At 39.2% G+C, this 21,107-nt stretch overlaps 1 protein-coding gene across 4 annotated transcripts in view; it reads right to left on the bottom strand.

The window, feature by feature from the left end:
- The window catches only part of OXSR1 (oxidative stress responsive kinase 1), a 93,932-nt gene extending 72,827 nt beyond the window's left edge, over positions 1 to 21,105 (bottom strand). The window contains exons 1-3 of one of the 4 annotated variants that reach the window (XM_078073518.1): positions 14,837 to 15,243; positions 13,442 to 13,572; positions 2,358 to 2,470 (exon numbers count right to left, since the gene is read on the bottom strand). In XM_078073518.1, coding sequence (XP_077929644.1) covers positions 2,358 to 2,372 — 15 coding nt within the window. In that variant the 5' untranslated portion in view covers positions 2,373 to 2,470; positions 13,442 to 13,572; positions 14,837 to 15,243. Of the gene's footprint in view, positions 1 to 2,357; positions 2,471 to 12,967; positions 13,145 to 13,441; positions 13,747 to 14,836; positions 15,244 to 20,706 lie in introns of those variants that run through there. The other 3 variants (XM_036094194.2, XM_036094195.2, XM_078073522.1) reach the window with 3 other exon arrangements.
- Positions 21,106 to 21,107: the final 2 nt, after the last annotated feature.

Below are 21,107 nucleotides of genomic sequence, written 5' to 3' on the forward strand. Positions count from 1 at the left end.
GGTCCTGGGATCTAGTCCTGCATGGGGCTGTGTGCTTAGCACCGAGTTGGCCTGTCCCTCTACCTCAGCCCCTCCCCACCACTCGTGCTCTCTCTCTTCCTCTCTCAAATAAATAAAAAAATTTTTTTAAAAAATTTGTTTTACTAAAAGTCACTCCCCCCCCCTTACTTATTTGCCAAATATATAAATACTATATTTTAATGTAAAGCTTACTGGACCATGTGGGCAAAATTATAGAGGTCTAATTTATTTTTTTTCTTTTACTAAGCTATACCAAATTTGCATTCCTCTACAAGTAAGGCCCTAGTGTAATAACACAAATATTATTTTCAAGATGTCAAATATCTGAGAACAGATGCTCTTTCTACTTTTGAACCAAGATTATACTTAGTTACTATTACATGAAATAGAATAGACTTCACTCAGAAAGACCTGATTTTTAATCCAGACTGTCACTTACTGTGATTTACTTCCTTCATCTAAAATGGAGCTACCACCTGTCTCATGGAGGCGTTTATGAGGGTAAAGTACACTTAAGTGCCTATCACTAAAAAGATGTTTGCTGTTACCATGTGAGCACAGTCAAGTTATTTAAACTTTGAACCTCCATTTCTTTAGTCATGAGGTAATAAATTTCATTCACCTTTATGATATCCTTATCGGTTATGTAAAATAACTGGCAAATGATACAAATTCATACTGGGCTTCTCAAATTCCAGTCTTAATAGGTAGGTTAAAAATTCTGTTTTTCCTCAAAACAATTAGTTTACAATTTACAACCTTCTTTTATGATCATTGCAGTTCAAATATCCAAATGATGCTCTAACGGGTTGTGGGCATCTATAAATCCAAGATCACTACCTAGGATTTCCATCAGCATCTCCTTTCAAGTGTATATTCTCTCACCAAAGAGGCCCAAGACCACTCTAGCAACTTTCTTCTTTAGCTTCTGCTCACACATTACCAACTCCTGAAGAGATGCATTTGTTTAATCTGCTAAAAGTTCAATGCATAATTCTATTATCTCGTTTCCTTTTATTCCAATATTCCCTAATACTCAGTACAGGCTCAACCAGAAATTAAATCCAACCTGGGAACAGAAAGACTTCTGGAGTGTCAGATCATCCCAGTGCTAACTCCTGCCTCTCTATCACTAGCTGTACATGACCTTCGAGAAATACTTAATAAAAGAAATACTTAATAAAGTAACATTAGTTCCTATTTGTATGGCAGTTTATACTTTTCAAGTACTGGATCATTTCATCCTCAAGAAAAACCTCATGAAGGGGGCGCCTGGGTGGCTCACTCAGTTAAGCATCCAACTCTTGATTTTGGCTCAGGTCATGATCTCAGGGTTGTGAGATCAAGCCCCGCATCAGGCTCTACACTCAGCATGGAGTCTGCTTGAGATTCTCTCTCTTCCTCTGCCCCTCCTCCCACTCTCTAAATAAGTAAAATCTTTTAAAAAAATTTTTTAAAAAAGAAAGATAAACCTCATGAGATATACAAGGCAGATGTTATTATTTCCATTTTAAGCCAAAGAAACTGAGGATTTACAAAGTTAAATGATTTGAGAATCTATCTCATGTCCTTTACTGAGCACTTACTACACACTTAAAACAACTCTGGGTGTCATGGCTCATAAAAGAAGTACAAAACAATCCCTGTGTGTCTAGCTTTTAATTCCACAGAACATTTCTTGCAGCTATTAATCCCTGAGACTCCCTTTCTTCTCTTTTTCCCTAGCTTTTGGAGAAGGCAATGCCACCTTCTACCTCTCATCTTGCATCAGTGGTCAGAATGCTGATTGGTACCATGTTCCTAGGTGGCCAAAGCCTTTTAAAGCACATTCCATTTGACCACGTATCACAATTGCATGATACTAGTTTCAGGAAAGAGAGAAGCAGCATTGTTTAAAACAATAAAAAAGAGGAAAAAGGTAATTGTCCAACATGAGAAATAGGTTAAATAAAATGTGGTCTACCTATGCAACAGAATACTACACACATACTGAAAGGCATATTAATTCATATTTATAGACACAGAAAGAATTTGATAAATTTTTCAATGAAAAGAACAAGTAAATGATTACATTATCATAAAAATACAAAGATATTTAAATGTGCACAGTCTGAAAAACTATATAGCAAGTGTTAATCTCAGAACGGGAGGATTACAACTAATTTTTTTCTATTTACCTGGATTTTTATAAATTTTACAATAAGCATTACTTGATGAGCAAATCACACCTTTTTTTTTTTTTAGAAAAGTAATAAAAAATTTCAAGTTATTTCCCACTCTAACATGAATACACATAGGAGTATAATTCCCACATAAAAAATATGAGATGTGCATACCAGGAGTTCATCCATGCTAGTTTGACATTTCTCAAGGTTTATCCGTTTGATTGCCACTTTCTCCTTCTTAGGGGCACAATATGCTGCTTGGACCACAGCCGTTGCTCCACTCCCTGAAGATAAATACATAAATGAGTAAATAGATGAATAGATAAGAACATGACACTTCTAATTCCCACACATTTTTTTTTTGAATGCTGAAACTAGCAGGTAAAAAAAAAATTTTTTTTCCTGCTTTGGTCTTTTTTTTCCCTTTTTATTATTATGTTAATCACCATACATTACATCATTAGTTTTTGATGTAGTGTTCCATGATTCATTGTTTGTGTATAACACCCAGTGCTCCATGCAGAACGAGCCCTCTTTAATATCCATCACCAGGCTAACCCATCCTCCCACCCCCCTCCCCTCTAGAACCCTCAGTTTGTTTTTCAGAGTCCATCGTCTCTCATGGTTCGTCTCCCCCTCCAATTTCCCCCCCTTCATTCTTCCCCTCCTGCTATCTTTTTTTTTTTTTAACATATACTGCATTATTTATTTCAGAGGTACAGATCTGTGATTCAACAGTCTTGCACAATTCCCCAATGTCTATCACCCCGCCACCCCATCCCTCCCACCCCCACTACTCCAACAACCCTCAGTTTGTTCCCTGAGATTAAGAATTCCTCATATCAGTGAGGTCATATGATACATGTGTTTCTCTGATTAACTTATTTCGCTCAGCATAACACCCTCCAGTTCCATCCACGTCGTTGCAAATGGCAGGATCTCATTCCTTTTGATGGCTGCATAATATTCCATTGTATATATATACCACATCTTCTTTATCCATTCATCTGTCGATGGACATCTAGGCTCTTTCCACAGTTTGGCTATTGTGGACATTGCTGCTATAAACATTGGGGTGCACGTACCCCTTCGGATCCCTACATTTGTATCTTTGGGGTAAATACCCAGTAGTGTAATTGCTGGATCATATGGTAGCTCTATTTTCAACTTTTTGAGGAACCTCCATACTGTTTTCCAGAGTGGCTGCACCAGCTTGCATTCCTACCAACAGTGTAGGAGGGTTCCCCTTTCTCCGCATCCCCGCCAACATCTGTCGTTTCCTGACTTGTTAATTTTAGCCATTCTGACTGGTGTGAGGTGGTATCTCATTGAGGTTTTGATTTGGATTTCCCTGATGCCGAGCGATGTTGAGCACTTTTTCATGTAATTCCCACACAATTTAAACAAGAAAATAATTCGGGGTGCCTGGGTGGCTCAGTCGGTTAAGCATCCGACTCTTGATTTCAGCTCAGGTCCTGATCTCAGGATTGTGAGACTAAGCCCCGCACTGGGCTCCATTTAAGATGTTCTCTCTCCCTCTCCCCCTCCCCCTCCCCCCCAGCTCATGCACTTGCTCTCTCTCTAAAAAGAAAAATAAATAATAAACAAGAGAATAATTCTTACCTTGTTCCTACACTCAGCAACACATAACACCCCCAAAAGTAGGGTGTCAATAAAAACCAAAGCCTTGACCATTTCACAGAATTGCTAATAACACCAGAAGGGAGGAAAAATCAAAATGGCTACAGTTCCAATTCTAGAGTATGATGGCACAGGCTCGCATTTCCCCATTCCTCTCCTCTAAATAGAACTGAATACCCTAGAAATAACTTAACAGACAATCATACAATGACCCTGACAGATGGAAAGAAGGTAGATGAGCTAGGGGCCTTGGGATGTGAGGAAAAGCACCACTTTGAGTTCACTGGGTTTTCCTCTTATGTCCCGTATATCCATGAACAGCCTACAACCCGGAACCACCAACATAGACAGACCAACAAATGAGAAAATCTTGCTTTCTGGCCAAAGGACTATAAAAGGGGAAGCTTAGCAGAGACCTAGATGGGAGACAGACCCTCCCCAGGACTCCCCAGGCGCTATCCAGGATAGCGGGGGACCCCAATTCACTACAACATCGGCATCAGCAGGGTCTCCACCCCATCCCCAGACGGCAGTAGGCCAGATTTGCCACACTTGGAGTAATATCCAGCCAATCTGCCCTTAGCAGTAGCAGAGATGGGGACCCACACCTACCAGTCAGCCCAGGCAACACCTGTAGAGATCAAGCAGGAGCTCCTGTGATGCCAGAATAATAAAGAGAATAGCACTGCAAGAGCTCTGAAAACTAAATTACCATAGGAAATACACAGCTCCCAAAAGCAGGCCAGAACCTACACACTAAACCTAAATAGAGTTAGTACCTACTAAAATAAAAGATTTAAGCAGGATAAAGACTCTCCTCACATTAATATCTTAGATGTCCAGGATAAAATTTTTTAAAAATCACACACCAAGAATGAGGAAAAACACACATGAATAAGAAAGAGAACCATACTGATGCCAACACCAAAATGAACCACAATCTGGAATTATCTGATAAGAATTTTAAAGCTGTCATCATAAAAATATTTCAATAAATAATTAAGAATTCTCCTAAAATAAAAAATAGAAAATTTCAGCAAAGAAATAGTATTTAAAAAAAAAACAAACTACCAAATGGAAATTATGTATACAACTGAAATATGCAATTTCCAAAATAAAAATGTGTTGGATAGGCTCAACAATAGAGACGACGGAGGATAAATTCAGTCCTGAGGACAAGATCAACAGTTTACTTGACCTATGGTTTCACTTATACGTGGAACATAAGGAATAGCATGGAGGACATTAGGAGAAGGAAGGGAAATATGAAGGGGGGGAAATCAGAGGGGGAGACGAACCATGAGAGACTATGGACTCGGGGGAAACAAACTGAGGGTTTCAGAGGGGAGGGGGGTGGGGGGATAGGTTAGCCCGTGATGGGTATTAAGGAGGGCATGTATTGCAATGAGCACTAGGTGTTATATGCAAACAATGAATCATGGAACACTACATCAAAATCTAATGAAGTACTGTACAGTGACCAACATAACATAATATAAATAAATAAAGCTGTCAGTGAATTCCAACTTGCTCCTTTGTTTCTCCAAGCAGCTAGAATTATCTCTTCCTGTACTTAAAAGTGTATATGTATATTGTTAAACACTGTCTTGATATAAAATTTGACAACCCCCCCAAAATATAATAAAATAAAAAATAAACAGAGAGAAAATGGACTGAAAAAAAAAAAAAAGAACAGAGCCTCAGGGAGCGGTGGATAATAATAAAAAATCTAAAGTCCATGTGGTAGGTAAAATAATGGCCTCCCACAAAGTATCCATGTCCTAATCCTTGAAACCTGTGAACATTACCTTATATTACAAAAAAGACTGCATGTGTTATTAAATTAAGGATGAGAAGACTACCCTGGATAATCTGGGTGGGCCCAAGGTAATTATAGGGTCTTTCTAAGAGAAAGGCAGGAGAGTCAGAGAAGAAGATGAGATAATGGAAGCAGAGGTCAGAGTGATGGGACCATGAACCAAAGAACAAGTACTGATATACGCAACAACATGGATAACCATGAAAATATGATGCTGTGTGAAATAAACCAATTACAAACTGTATGACTCCATTTATATGAAATGTCCCATTCAGGCAAATCCATTCAGAAAATACATTACTAGTTACCAGGGGCTAGAAAAAGAAGACAATGGGAAGTTACTGCTTAATGGGAAAAGGATTTCTTTCTGGGTGATGAAAATGCTCTGGAATTAGACAGTGGTTGCAAAATGCCACGAATATACTAAAAACCACTGAAATGTACACTTTTAAAATGGTGGGTTTTATGTTATACAACTTCTACCTCAATTTCTTAAAAAAGATTAGAGAATACTACAGACAACTTTAGCTTGGGGCACCTGCAGGCGGTACAGCATAAAACTCTTGATATCAGGGTTTTAAGTTTGAGCCCCACGTTGGGTGTAGAGATTCCTTTAAAATAAAATCTTTAAAAACAAAAAACAAAAAAACAACAAGTTTAGCTCATAATTCCACAATTTAGAAAAAATGGGCCAATTCTTTGAAAACAACTATCGAAACTCAGTCAAGATAAAACAGATAACCTGAATAATACTAACACTATTAAAGATATCAAATTTGCAATATAAAAGTTCTTGAAAAATCCCCAGGCCCAGATGGTTTCACTGGAGAATTTTACCAAACACTGACAGAAGAATTAACAGCCATTTTATACGTTTTCCAGAAATGGAAGAAGTGGGAACCAACTCATTTTATAAACTAATTATTACCAATACCAAAACCAGACAAAGACATCACAAGAATTAAGAAAACTACAGACCATTCCCTCTCATGAATTTAGCTGCAAAATCCTTAACAAAATATTAGCAAATTGAATCCAAAATAGCTAATACAGCACAACCAAGTAACATGCATTCCAGGTATGCAAGGCTGGTACAATATGAAAAAAAATATATCAATGCAATACATATCAATAAGCTAAAGAAAAAATATCATATGATCATATCAACTGAAACAGAAAAACATTTTTAAAAAATTCAACACCATTCATACTGTCTCAGCAAACTAGGAAATGAGGAGGAACTTCTTCAACTTCATAAAGAACACGTACAAAAAAACTTATAGCGAACAACATACTTAATGGTGAATGACTGAATACCTTCCTTCTAAGATTGGGAAAAAGGCAAGGATATCCATTCTCATCACTCATAAGCAACATAGTACTGGAAATCCTAGCCTTCATTATAAAGCAATAAAAAGAAATAAGAGGCACCCAGTTTGGAAAAGAAGCAATAAAACTGTCCTTATTTTAGATGGCATGGTCGTCTGTAAAGAAAATCCCAAGGAATTTACAAGAAAAGCTCCCAGAAGTTATAAGACAGTTTTGCAAAGTTGCAAGATACAAGATCAACACATGAAAATCAACTTCATTTCTATATGCAAACACAAACAAGTGGAAACCAAAATTTTAAAATGCAGTATCATTTACAATTGCTCCCCCCAAATGAAATAATTATGTATAAATCCAATAAAATATGAAGAGGATATGTATGCTGAAAATTATAAAATACTGACGAAAGATAGCAAAGATGATCTAAAAATTGGGAGAAACTTACCATGTTCACGGATTTAAAAACTCAACATACTAAAGATGTCAATAGTCCCCAAAATGACTATATTTAGGTTTAATGCAATTCCTATCAAAACCCCAGCAAGGTATTTTGTACAAAGACAAGCTCATTCTAAAGTTTTTATGAAGAGGGAGGGCCTAGAATAGCCAACACAATTATGAAGAACAAAGCTGAAGGATTCATACTATCTAACTTCAAGACTTATAGGTTCAAACTTCTAGTTCTAAAATAAGTAAGTCATAAAGTATAGCACAGGGAATATAGTCAATGAAATTATAATAACTTTATATGGTAATAGATGGTAACTGGACTTATCATGAGGATCATTTCAAAAGGATCAAATATCAAATTACTATGATGTACACCTGAAACTAATAGGATACTGCATGACAATTATACTTCAATTAAAAAAATACCTATTAGGTTCTCAAAAAATAAATGCTGATTGATGAATTTTTTTTTAAAAAGACATGATAAAGTTGGAGTAATCAAGACAATGTGGTATTGGCAGAAGAACAGAACCATCCATACAGAGAAATACTACTCAGCAAGAAAAATGAACAAACTATTAATATGCACAATTACTTGGATGAACCTCAAGGGCATTATGCTGAGTAAAAAAAAGGATGTGGAGAAACTAGAACCCTCCTATATTGCTGGTGGGACTGTATGATAACTACTAGCTTTACAAAAGAGTCTGGCAGTTCCTCAAAATGCTAAGCATAGATTACCATACAACCCAGCACTTCAACTCCTAGGTATATATCCAAGAAAACAAAAAACATATACACATAAATACTTTCACAAAGATGTTCACTGCAGTATTACCCATAAAAGCCAAAAAGTGGAAACAACCCAAATGTCCATCAACTGAGGAACAGAGTAAGACAATGTGGTATATCCATCCATACAATGGTAATACTATTTGGCAATAAAAAGAAGTAAGAGTACAGGTACATGCCAGAACATGGATGAACCATGAAAACATGCTAAGTATATATGCCAGACATAAAAGGCCATATATGGCATTGATACAGAGAACAAAGGCAAAAGAAAAAAAATTAAAATTCCTTACAACTTACAGCCCTGCTTGAGACAGGCAGAGTGACCTTCCTCAAGGAGCTTATTAGCTGCCTCAATGTTAATACTTTACTAGAGGCAAAAGGCAACCTTAGCTTGACATTAGCCAGACCTCCAGGATCCTGTAAAAATCCTTTGGAAACTACCTTTATCTCTAACCCCCCCCTTCCCCAAGATATACGTTAACAATCATCCTCTAAACATATGGCCCACTGACACACATCTGAAGAGTCTTATGACTAAAGTTTTACTAGACAGTAGTAAATGACCTTGTCCTAACAGCTTAGCCCCTCAAGGTCCTGGAAACCTTGCTTCCAAATTCTTTAGAGACTTCCTTCCAACTTGAAACTATATCATCAGTCACTCCTCACAATCCCAGTGCAGCTCTTTCTGCCCAGAGGTCCTGTCCCCGTGCTTTAATAAAACCACACTTTTTTGCACCAAAGATGTCTCAAGAATTCTTTCTTGCTGTTTGTTCCCTGACCCCAACATTTCACATCAGTATGATTCTATTTATGTAGAATGTCCAGAATAGGCAAATCCATATGCAGAAGGAGATTAGAGGTTGCCAGAGACTAGAGAAAGGGGGAAATAGGGAGTGCAGCTAATGGATATGGAGTTTCGAGCTATGACAATGTTTTGGAATTAGACAGTGGTGATGGTTGCACAACTCTGTGAATACACTGAACTGCATATTTTAAAAGGGCAAATTTCAAAGTATGTGAACTATATCTCAATAAAGCTGTTACCAAAAAATCTCTTCAAGTATGACATCAAATTTCTAATAGTATAAATGTGCTACAGATATTAAAATTTGAAAACAATTTACAGGGCGCCTGGGTGGCTCAGTCGGTTAAGTGTCTGCCTTCGGCTCAGGTCATGATCCCGGGGTCCTGGGATCGAGCCCCGCATCGGGCTCCCTGCTCAGCGGGAAGCCTGCTTCTCCCTCTCCCACTTCCCCTGCTTGTGTTCCCTCTCTCACTGTCTCTCTCTCTCTCTGTCAAATAAACAAATAAAATCTTAAAAAAAAATTTACATATACAATTATATAATTCAATAGAATTTGTTATACTGAAATCCATTTGAAAGTCCCTGACCAAAGCCAAACATACACAACCATAGTCAACAATGACATGGATAAACCCAAATCACAACTCTGACAAACTAAGCAAAAGCTCTGCACAAAGCTCATGATATGCAAAATTCAAAATAAAATCCAACATTCAAGAACACATTTGCCATTCAATGACATTATCCAATAGTGTACTTGAATCATTTTGGTAATAGTTTAGGACCACTAACATATTCCTTGATAAGAAGGATCCAATAGGCTACCATTGAAATAGTTTGCAATCTGCTTCTTCACTGAACTCCCTTTGTTTTGCACATGAGTATGGGACAGAATTAGGCAGTACAGTAGTGCCTGGCATTAACTTTTCTCCCTCCCCCATCCTTTCCTTTCCAAGTTGTTTCTGCATGGAATCCCTTTAGAAAATTTAACAACTCTCTTGCCTTCAATGAGAGGCTGCTGCCCCACTCTGGGAAACCCCAGAGGAAGGAAGCTAATCATGCAGGTCACATATCTGTCAGGCTAAGATGAGAGGCATTCTTAAGTCACAGAAGACACAATGAGACCTCTACAGGGTACCTTAGGTCCTAGATAACAGATGTCTTCTAATATGTAAATGTATTCCCTGATGCTTTTTCATTTAATTTTTGCAAATGTGCTACCTAGTGGTATTTTTTTAAACCAGTATTAACTCTCAAACCAGTTACTCTACCCCTGGATAATCAAGCATTGATTATTTACTGTATATTTATACAAAATCTGAAATACTAGCTTTAAACATACTAATGTCATATCATACATAAACCAAAACCATGCTGGCATTAAAAATACAGACATAGCAATTTGGGGAGTTTAATTGTTATTAATTCCTAGTCATTATTAAACACAGAATTAATTTCACTAATAATGAAACACTAAACCTAGGTATTATCAATCATAATTGTCTACATACTAAAATACCTTTCTTTTACACAAAGAATCACTCATTTAATAAATCTCCCTAGAAGCAAGATGTGATTTAACAAATGGCCAAAAGACAAAGTCGCCAGCATTTCCCATATTAATGATAAAAAGAGACATGCAGGCTCCAGTTCTTCCATGCTAACAATAAATCACTTTCATTGACCTTTATATTATCTTCCCCAAATACCAAAACATTATTCAGCAACTGAAAAATATTTTGAAGTTCTAACATAAAGGCCTATGGTAATGCAGTAAAAACTCAATACTCAACACCACTAATTCAGAATAGCTAATGATGTTCTATCTTCCATTAGAAAAAATTTATTCACAGAAAATAACAATAATGTAGAGAAGAATACCTTCAAAATGTCTTTATAATCATTTTAGCTATTCTCCAATTTTTTGAAAGACTTTGAAAACACAGGATTAGAGATACAAATTCTGGGGCCCCTGGCTGGCTCAACGGGTAGAGCATGCGACTCTTAATCTGAGGGTGGTGAGTTCAAGCCCCACATTAGGCGTGGAGCCTACTTAAAATAAAAATAAAATAAATTATTTTTTAAAAAGAGAGATACAAATTTTAAAAATACTCATCTCTTTAAAGCATGTTCCTTTATGAGAAAATTTTCAAACTACAAGTTAATTTACAGAGTTTCGGCCATCATTTTTCTTAGAGTAAACAGAGTCAAATAGAAAACATCAGCATGCATGGCACATAGTAAAAGTAAATGATATTTTGTAAAACTTTTACTTCAGTACAAATACACATGCAAATTGTAAAAGAGATGTCTTCGGAACGGTTTAAGGAAAAGTGTGGAAAAGTGTAAAAGCTACTGTTCTAATGCTCTCTACAAGCACAGGACTAATATGAAGAATAATATAACGGAAAATGTAAACCAGTTTCCAATAAAACATCCTGACTCAGACTTTCACTACTTTAAACAGTTGTGTATCCTCCATGCACCATTCCCTACATCCCCGTTTCTTCCATTCTTCTGACCTCTCCTAGTGAGCTCTTATTTTTGAAGATTTTATTTATTTGAGGGAGAGTGAGTGAGAGAGAGAGAGCACAAGCCAGGGAGGGGGAGACAGGCAGAGGGAGAAGCAGGTTCCCCGCCAAGCAGGGAGTCCGATATGGGGCTCGATCCCAGAACCCTGGGATCAGGACCTGAGCCGAAGGCAGACGCTTAACTGACTGAGCCACGCAAGCACCCCTCCTAATGAGCTCTTAAACTGCAGTCTTAACATACAGTACATACATAATGGATTAAGTATACAAAAATATGAATGAGCTTTCTCCTAAAATTCTTCAAATTGGGTAACTTCATCCCTCAAGACAGAAAAGGAGATGCCCAAAGGCATGAGGAGCACTAAAAAAATTTTTAGTCTCTGGCCACTTTACTAGACCCAGAAATGTAAGAAAGGAAGTTAAAAATGGATATTATTCCTAACTGCGAGGAAAAAAATAAATAAATCAAATCAGTGGAAGATAATTTCCTCCAAATTTTGGCCAGCCATCATTATAACAGATACATTTTCTAAAGATTTTAAGTGTTCTTTAAGGTTTTGCATCCAACTAAAGAGCTAGCCCAGACTCTTCATTCTGAAAGATGATTAAGGCACTGTCAACTGAATCAGGGAAAGTACAAGGAAATTATAATTTTGAAAACCCTTTTCTCTTGTCAGTGTCATGTTGAAAATTAAAGCTCCTAGAACTGGTAAAACAGCTGTAAGAATAGTCATCATCATCAAAATCATGCTATTCTCTCCATACAAAGATGAAAATAAAGACACACTGCCATATGCTTTGAGTAATTATTCACACAGCCTGATGGTTTTGTAATGAATCATCTCTCTGTCCCCTGTTCACTCTGGTAATCTCTCATCTCAACGGATGGTAACTCCATCCTTCCGGATGCTCCAGCCAAAACTCTTAGAATCTTTTCACATCTAATCCAATGGCAACTCTCTAACTCCAAAATATGTTATATCCAGCATCTGATTACTTCTCACCACCTCCAATACTACTTCTCTCCACTGGATAAACTCTCCTTCTACCCTTGCACCCTTATAAAACTATTCTCTATATAGCAGCCTGAGTTATCCTTTTAAAACAGTTTATATTAATCCTCTGCTCAAAACCCTGCAATGATTTTCATTCTTACTCAAAGCAAACGCCAGGTACCCACAATGACTTACAAGGTTTCACCCCATCTTATGGTCAGGACCACACAACCCTATCACCTTACTCTTCTGATCTCTTCCCCTGTCTGCCTCCTCACCCCACCTCACTCTGCTCCAGCCACTCTTGCCTCCTATTCCTTAGTCACATGAGCGTGCTACCATTCCACTTCAGGGCGTTCACCCCTGCTGCTCCCTCTGCCTGGAGCAAGCTTCCTGCAGATAACCACAATACTCACCTCTTCAGGTCTTTTCTCAAATGTCATCTTCTCGGGCGCCTGGGTGGCTCAGTTGGTTAAGCGACTGCCTTCAGCTCAGGTCACGATCCTGGAGTCCCGGGATCGAGTCCCACATCAGGCTCCCTGCTCGGCGGGAAGTCTGCTTCTCCCTCTGACCCTCCCCCCTCATGCTCTCTCTCTCAAATAAATAAATAAAATCTTTTAAAAAAAAAAAAAAAATGTCATCTTCTCAGTGAGGCTTTCCCTGATCTATTTAAAACCTACCTCTAGGGGCGCCTGGGTGGCTCAGTGGGTTGGGCTTCGGACTCTTGATCCGGGTTCAGGTCATGATCTCAGGGTCCTGGGATTGAGCCCTGCATTGGGCTCTGCACTCAGTGCGGACTATGCTTGAGACTCTCTCTCCCTCTGCCCCTCCCACCGCTTTCTCTCTCTAAAATAAACAAATCTTTAAAAACAAACAAAACAAAAACTCACCTCTATCCCTAGCAGTCTCCAACCCCTTTCTCTGCTTTATTTTTGTCCTTTATCACCATAGATTATAAACTCCACAAAAGCAGGGATTTCTTTCTGCTTCACTGCTGTATCCCTAGCATCCAGAACAGTACCTGGCACGTAACAGAAATTCAATAAATATTTGCTGAATAGATAAATTGACCAAGCAATGATATATATTTTCAAGGAAAAAAATTACTCATTTAAGGCAGAGCAAACACAAAAATGGCCCAATCTTCATGGGCATGAGCTCATTATTACCATCATGAGCATTAACATCCATCGAACACTTATTCTGTGTGCCAAGTACTATGCTGAGCACTTTCTTTACTTGCATTTCATTTTTTCATCTAATACAATAATAATAATAATTACAAAAATAAGACTTATGTCATAAACTAGTAAGAGGCAGAGCAGGGTCCAGAAACCAGAACTACATAATGACCCAATACCATGCTCTTAACTGGTAAGCAACTGCCTCTTTAGATTAAAGCTAACATTTATTAACTGATCACTATGGTTAAATTATTTACTCATAATGTATTATTTAACTAAATTAAAAAATAAAAACACCAAAGCCAACATTTTTAGTTGCTTATCCAACATAAAATTTTCCCTTCTTTAATAACAGAACCTTGACCTATTTTGTTTGAAGTAATAATGTGCCCAGCTAAAAAAGCTTTATTTCATAGCCTCCCTTGCAAATGGCCAAATTACATGGTTCTGGCCAATAAACTAGAAATGGAAGTCACTGGGTAAGGCTTCCAGGAGAAAGTTCTTTGAAAGGGAGCCAACTCAGTTGTCACGTGCCTCTGTCCTTTTGCCATATTCTTCCAGCCTGGAACACCAGCATGAGGCTAGAGGTAGAACAACTACGCTGCAACTGTGAGAATGAGAGTTCCGTTCTAAGTGCGGGGGAGTAAAAACTAGGTGCCTGGGTGCTTAATTAGGGCACAGAGGCTGCCACTCCAGTTACAGAAGGGGAAAAAGGTACTTTATTAAGCCACTATTATTTGTTGTCCATTACATGCAGTCCATTACATTGGCTGCAATGCAATCCCTACCTAATACAGCCCTATGAGGTTGTTGGCCCAATGCTGGCCTTTAAGGATAATATCACCATAGCTAAGTCTCCCAACCAGGGGGAGAAAATACACTAACCATTAAGCATCATTCTATTAATAGAGCATGATGTCTTTCACATTTATGGAGGGGCTAGAGGTGGGATCCTGGAATCTGTACTTGACAACAACTACTTTTAGACATCAAAACGTGTGGCTAGTGAACAAAAATTAAAATAGAAAAAGAAAAGGGGAGAGTAGAGAATAAAGCTAATGAGTTACCCTCACCAAAGTATCAAAGCTAGGTAAATCATACCTTATTAAAAACAGATCTTGGGCACCTGGGTGGCTCTCTGTTGATTAAGTGACTTGCCTTCGGCTCACGTCATGATCCTAGAGTCTCAGGATGGAGTCCCACATCAGGCTCCCTGCTCAGTGGGGAGCCTGCTTCTCCCTCTGACCCTCCCCTCTCTGTGCACTCTCATTCTCTCTCTCAAATAAATAAAATCTTAAAAAAAAAAAAAACCCAGATCTTAAGGAACAATTTTCTAAACCTAATCGAAGATAAACAGCGAATATTTATGGAGATTCTTCAAGATATAGGAAAATAGAAGGCACATGGCACAGCCGCTGCCAGACTGTTTTCTCTATCTGCCATCATACCGTATCGTTGACAATATCACAGGTGGCAGGGTCTCATGTAGCTATACTACCATGTCCACCATAAATCCTGGTATCCATCTAAACTTTAATAAGATCTAGAAAAAAAAAAAAAGATGCAGTGATGTTCCAATAAGCATTACAACAAATCACATAATCACACAGTATTTCATATTGCATGGTAATACCAAAAACTACAAAACGTAAGGAGGAGAAAAAAGAGATAAGAGGAGAAAAAAGAGATAACAAAAACCATTATGTTAAGGAACATTCAATGCAAACTAAACATTTTTTGTACACAATTACACTTAATCTACATAACAGCCCCAATGATATAGGTCCATTATCTCGATTTTATAGACAAAAAGCTGACACTAAAACCAGTTATATAAATTGCCCAAGATCACATAGGTAATAAAAGGTAAAGCCAGGATCTGAATCTAGGTCAGCACAACCCTAAGACCATACTCTTCCAGCTGCTTCAACATATGTCAAATACAGTACAACACCTGGTCAGAAATTCTAATACAGTAATAATGGTTAGGAAGGAGCTCAAAAACACTGAAAAGATGAGTGACAGTGAAAATACTACTAACATCTTTTACAAGTAATCACACTTAAAGAACTTCAAATCTTGCCAAAGTATGCTTAAGATGATACAATTCTTTAAAAGGAAGTCCTCTGAATTCCCAATCTGTATGTTTTTCATATGTTCAAGGAAGGGAATTTTTCTTTTCTCTATAGGATTTTGCCAGAAAGAAAAAACAAAACAGAATGTGAGAAACAACTAACCCTACAAATATATATATATATATATATTTTTTTTTTAAGATTTATTCGGGATGCCTAGGTGACTCAGTTAAGCATCTGCCTTCGGCTCAGGTCATGATCCCAGGGTCCTGGGATGGAGCCCTGCATCGGCTCCCTGCTCAGCGGGGAGTCTGCTTCTCCCTCTTCCTCCCCCTCCCCTCCCCCAGCTTGTGTTCTCACTCAATCTCTCTCTCAAGTAAATAAACAAAATCTTAAAAAAAAAAAAAAAAAAAAGATTTTATTTGAGAGAGAGCCGGGGGGGGGGGGGGGGACCTGAAGGAGAGAGAAACCCAAGCAGACTCTGCTCTGAGCATGAAGCCTAAAGAGGCACTCAATCCCATGACCGTGATATCAGACCTGAGCCAAAATCAAGAGTCTGACACTCAGCCGACTCTGCCACCCAGGAGCCCCAACCCTACAAATATAGGCTAAGTAGAAAGTGTAAAAAAAAATTACATTTCAAATAAATGCATGTGCTTTGATCAGAAAGGAGGCATCATTTAAACACTGCCTTAAAATACAATTCTTTGAAAACAGAAAATTCAAATGATCCCCCAAACGTTTTTTTTTCTGAACGCCAATCAACTCGTTTCCTGAAAAAATTTAGTGTAATCTGAAGAAATCACAAAGATTCATTTTGAAGAGTATAGCTTATTACAAAATACTGTATTCCAAACATTTCAGCATGGAAGCAAATTCAGAATAAGAATACACAATTTTGTTGAGGCCAGCTACTTGTAATAAGCTATAGTTCAAGGAAAAACATTTTTTTCGCCTCCCTGCTCGGAGTGGAATGGAAGGATGTTAGGAACTTTTGGGAACTTACAAATGAGGGGGAGACATTTAAAACTTACAGAATAGGATACACAAAAGAAAAATTCTACTACATCCAAAAAGATCACCTTCAAAATATCTCCTCCTGTTGTATTTTTCATTGTAAGGATATTTCCCTTAATCCTTCATTGTAAGAATATTTCCCTTAATTAATTTCACTTAAACCCTCAAAATTTCCCTTAGTCAGACTATGACTACTATCTTCCATTTTATATACAAAAACCAAATTCCTACATAGAAACAAGAATGTTGACTTAGGCAACAGGAGAGTTGGACACAGGTATTAGCTGTGCCACTAGTTAGTTCTATGACTTTAGATGGTCATTTTACCTTTTTATGCCCCAGTATCTTCATCTGTGAAACAAGATGGTTCATCTTACCTCACGCCATACCTTAAAAAATTAACTCAAAATGTATGTAAGAGCTACACTTAGAAGAAAACACAGGAAAGAATACCTTTGTGATGTTGGATTAGTAAAAATCTCTTAGATACACCCCACCAAAAGTACAATCAATAGAAGAAAAAGTGATAAATAAAACTTTATCAAAATTCAAAACTTTTTTTGCCTTAAAAGACACCGTTAAGAAAATGAAAAGACAAGCTACAGACCGGGGGAAAAAAATATCTGAAATCATATATCAGGTGAAGGACTGACAACCAAATGAACACATATACACACACACCCTATAACTCAATAAGAAGATAACCCAGGGGCAACCCAAATGGGCAAAATATTTGAATAGACATTTCACCAAAGGAGATATATGAAAAGCTAGTAAATAAGCACATGAAAAGATGCTCACCATCATTAGTCATTAAAGAAATGCAAAACAGAACCACCAGATACCACTTCATACCCACCAGGATGGCTATAATCAAAGACAACAAATGCTGACAAAGATAAATAGGAACCCTCATACATGGCTGGTAGGAATGAACAATGATACATTTTGAAAAGGTTTATCAGTTTCTTAAAAAGCTAAACATAAATTTACCGTATGACCCAGAAATTCCACTCAAGGAAAATGAAACATGTTCACATGAAGATCTGATGAGTGAATGCTCATAACAGCATTATTCCAAACAGCCAGAAAGGAGAAACAACACAATGTTCCATCACGTGGTGTCCAATAAAAAGGAATAATGTACTGATATAGGGTACAACATCAATGAATTTCGGAAAACATTATGGCAAGTCAAAGAAACCAACATAGAGGATCACATATTATATGATTATATTTACATGAAATATCCAGAAAAGGCAAATCTATAGAGGCAGAAAGTAGATTTGTGGTTGCCTGCGGCAGGGGGTGGGAACAGGGAGTGACTGCAAATGGACATGAGGCATCTTTTTGGAATGATGGAAATGTTCTAAAACTGGATTGTGGGGATGATTGAACAACTCTGTAAATTTACTAAAAAATTATACAATTGTATACTTACACAGGTGGATTTTGTGGTATATAAATTATAACCCAGTAAAATTGTTTTTACAAATGAAAAAATATTATGCTAAGTCAAAGAAGTCAAACACAAAAGACAATATGTTATTATGATCTCATTTATAGAAAATGTCCAGAAAAGGCAAACCTATAGAGACAGAAAGATTTGTGGTTGCCTGGGGTTGGGGGTGGGAACAGGGATTAACTGTAAACAGGCACAAGGATCTTACTGGGTGATGAAAATACTCTAAGACTGGATTATGCTGGCTGGTGCACAGCACAGTAAATCTACTAAAAACCACAGAATTTTGTACTAAAAAAAAAATGGGTGAATTTTATAGCATTAAATTATACCTCAGTAAAGTTATTTTTAAAAATAAGATGGTCAAAAATCACATTGGAGTTCTTAAACCTTTTACCCATGGCCCACTTTAAGAATGAGATGAAGACTAACCCTATCCCAGAGGACTAAGACTCCCTTTTGCCCACTCACAGACACCTTATTGGCTTGAAGATACCAAATTAATAAGTCTCTAAGTCTCTAGAACCTTATGCCACCTTAACAGCTAGGCATAAAAAATGACCACAGAAAGATGTATACCTTCCCAGAAAGGAAAGCAATATTCCTCTTCTAAAACAATGATAGGGATCCACTTTCTTTACTTTTCAGACATCATTTTCAAATTTCTCACTTAATTTCTTTCTTCAATATGAAACTGACTGAGGGACCCAGAAGCAATCAATCAAGACAGAGACCTAGCTAGCCGTCTTTAGAACCAACCAGTGTATATGTCAAATACCCAGCAAGGACACCCATGACACGGCTTAAAGAAAAAGATGTGATTTCTTTCAGATAAAACTTAGCCCAGATTTGTTTTGAAACAAGAGGCAGGGGCGCCTGGGTGGCTCAGTCGTTAAGCGTCTGCCTTCGGCTCAGGTCATGGTCCCCGGGTCCTGGGATCGAGCCCCACGTCGGGCTCCCTGCTCAGTGGGAAGCCTGCTTCTCTCTTTCCCACTCCCCCTGCTTGTGTTCCCTCTCTCGCTGTCTGTCAAATAAATGAATAAAATCTTTAAAAAAAAAAAAAAGAAAGAAACAAGAGGCAAAAAAGAAAAAAAAAAAAGAAATATGATAAAGTTTCTCTAAAATACAGACACATTGCAATAAACACACCTGGAAGGCAACTAAAGAGTTTTCAGCCAGTCTTTGTTATAAAACTAATTTTAGGACAGGATGCTGATCTAGCTAAGTAGACAATCTCCTTCCTCCAATACAGAGGGGTCTGCTCATGTCAGTGAGATTGAGCTTCTATGTAGCTAAACCCACCCCCTTTTGATTTCTAAAGTCACTGGATTATTGTTGTCCAAGAAATACTCCCCTCATCCCAAGTCCCCACCCTCCCCCAATCACTGTGCCTGAGAATTACAATCCACGTTTGTTCAAGTTTTGGTCTCTGCCAACTGGTATTCCTGGACCTCCACTCCACACACAGCAGCCAGATCCCTCAGATCATGTTCCGTCTCTGCCTGAAGCCCTCCAATACACTTAGAATAAAATTCAAAAATCCTTACCAAGCCTGAGAAGATCCCCTTTCTATCCTTGCCACTTTTCCCTCAGGTCCTGAAACACATCAAGCTCTTTCCCTCCTCAGCACCTTTGCACTTCCTCATCCCTCAGTAGGGAAAAATCTTCCCCGAAATCCTAAGACCCCTCATCCTTCAGTGCTCGACTTAAATGTCAACGCCTCAGAAAAAAAATTTTCCTTGAAATCACCCTAACTAGGTCTCCAGGTCACTCTCTATCAGAACATCTTGTTTATTTCCTTCCTGGCACTTGCCAAACCTTGAAATTCTTTTCATTTGTCTAGTTATTCAATGTCTCCCCCCCAGACTAGAAAGTCACTCCCCAACAGTGGCAAGTTGTGTCTACGTTGCCTCGGTGCCCGGTAGCTTCAGTTTCATCTGGAGAGAATCCCCAGCTCCACCCCAGCAATGTTTGGCACTTCGTGGGCACTCAAGTGTTCTCACACCCGCGCGGGAATGAACTAAAACCCCCTATCCCACAATCCCCCAAATAGGTGGCTGTGCCCACAACTCCAACAGCCTATTTCTCACACCTCCTCCTAAGGGCCTGTCCTGTGCCTGCACGTTTCTTCCCCTCCCAGACCCATCCATCGCTCAGGTTCAAATATCTGTCACTGCCCAAATCTCTCACGAGCCCCTCAAACCCCACCCCACCAGCCTCACAGGCTCGCCACAAAATCCCCTCCCCGCCTTGCACAAACCCGGAGCCTCACCCACGCGCCCTACAAACCCCTGGCCCCACGAGCGCCCACGAGTATCTGAGAGTCCTGCGCTCCCCGAGCTCCCGCGGGTCCCCACGTTCCCGCGTGTCACCGCCGCCCTGCGCGCGCCTGCCCCCTCAGCGGCGCCAGCTCTCACCGATCACCTCCTGCAGCTCGTAATCGTCCCTGTTGATGGACCAGGGCAGGGCGCTCGAGTCCTCGGACATGACGGCGGCAAGGCTCGCGATCCTCCCTCAAACTCGCTGACCTCTCTCGTCTGCTCGCCGCGCCTCTCCCCACCCCCAACCACCGCCGCCGCCGCCGCGCCCCCAGCAACCGCCTCGGGAACAGCCACGGGTCGGACGGCGTCTGGGCGCGGGGTCACCGCGCGGCAGAGCGGCGGGGGCTCGAAGCTCCGGCGGACCTCTCCTCCTGCTCGTCCGCGTCCGGCACTCCCCGCTCGGCCCAGGTCCCGGCCTCGGCCTCCGCTGCAGCAGCGACAGGGTATCCGCTTGGGCCCAACCCCTCTGTCCCGCCCTCCACCCCAGCCCCACGCAC

Source organism: Halichoerus grypus, chromosome 1 (genome assembly GCF_964656455.1).
Source record: "Halichoerus grypus chromosome 1, mHalGry1.hap1.1, whole genome shotgun sequence".
Lineage (NCBI taxonomy): Eukaryota > Metazoa > Chordata > Mammalia > Carnivora > Phocidae > Halichoerus > Halichoerus grypus.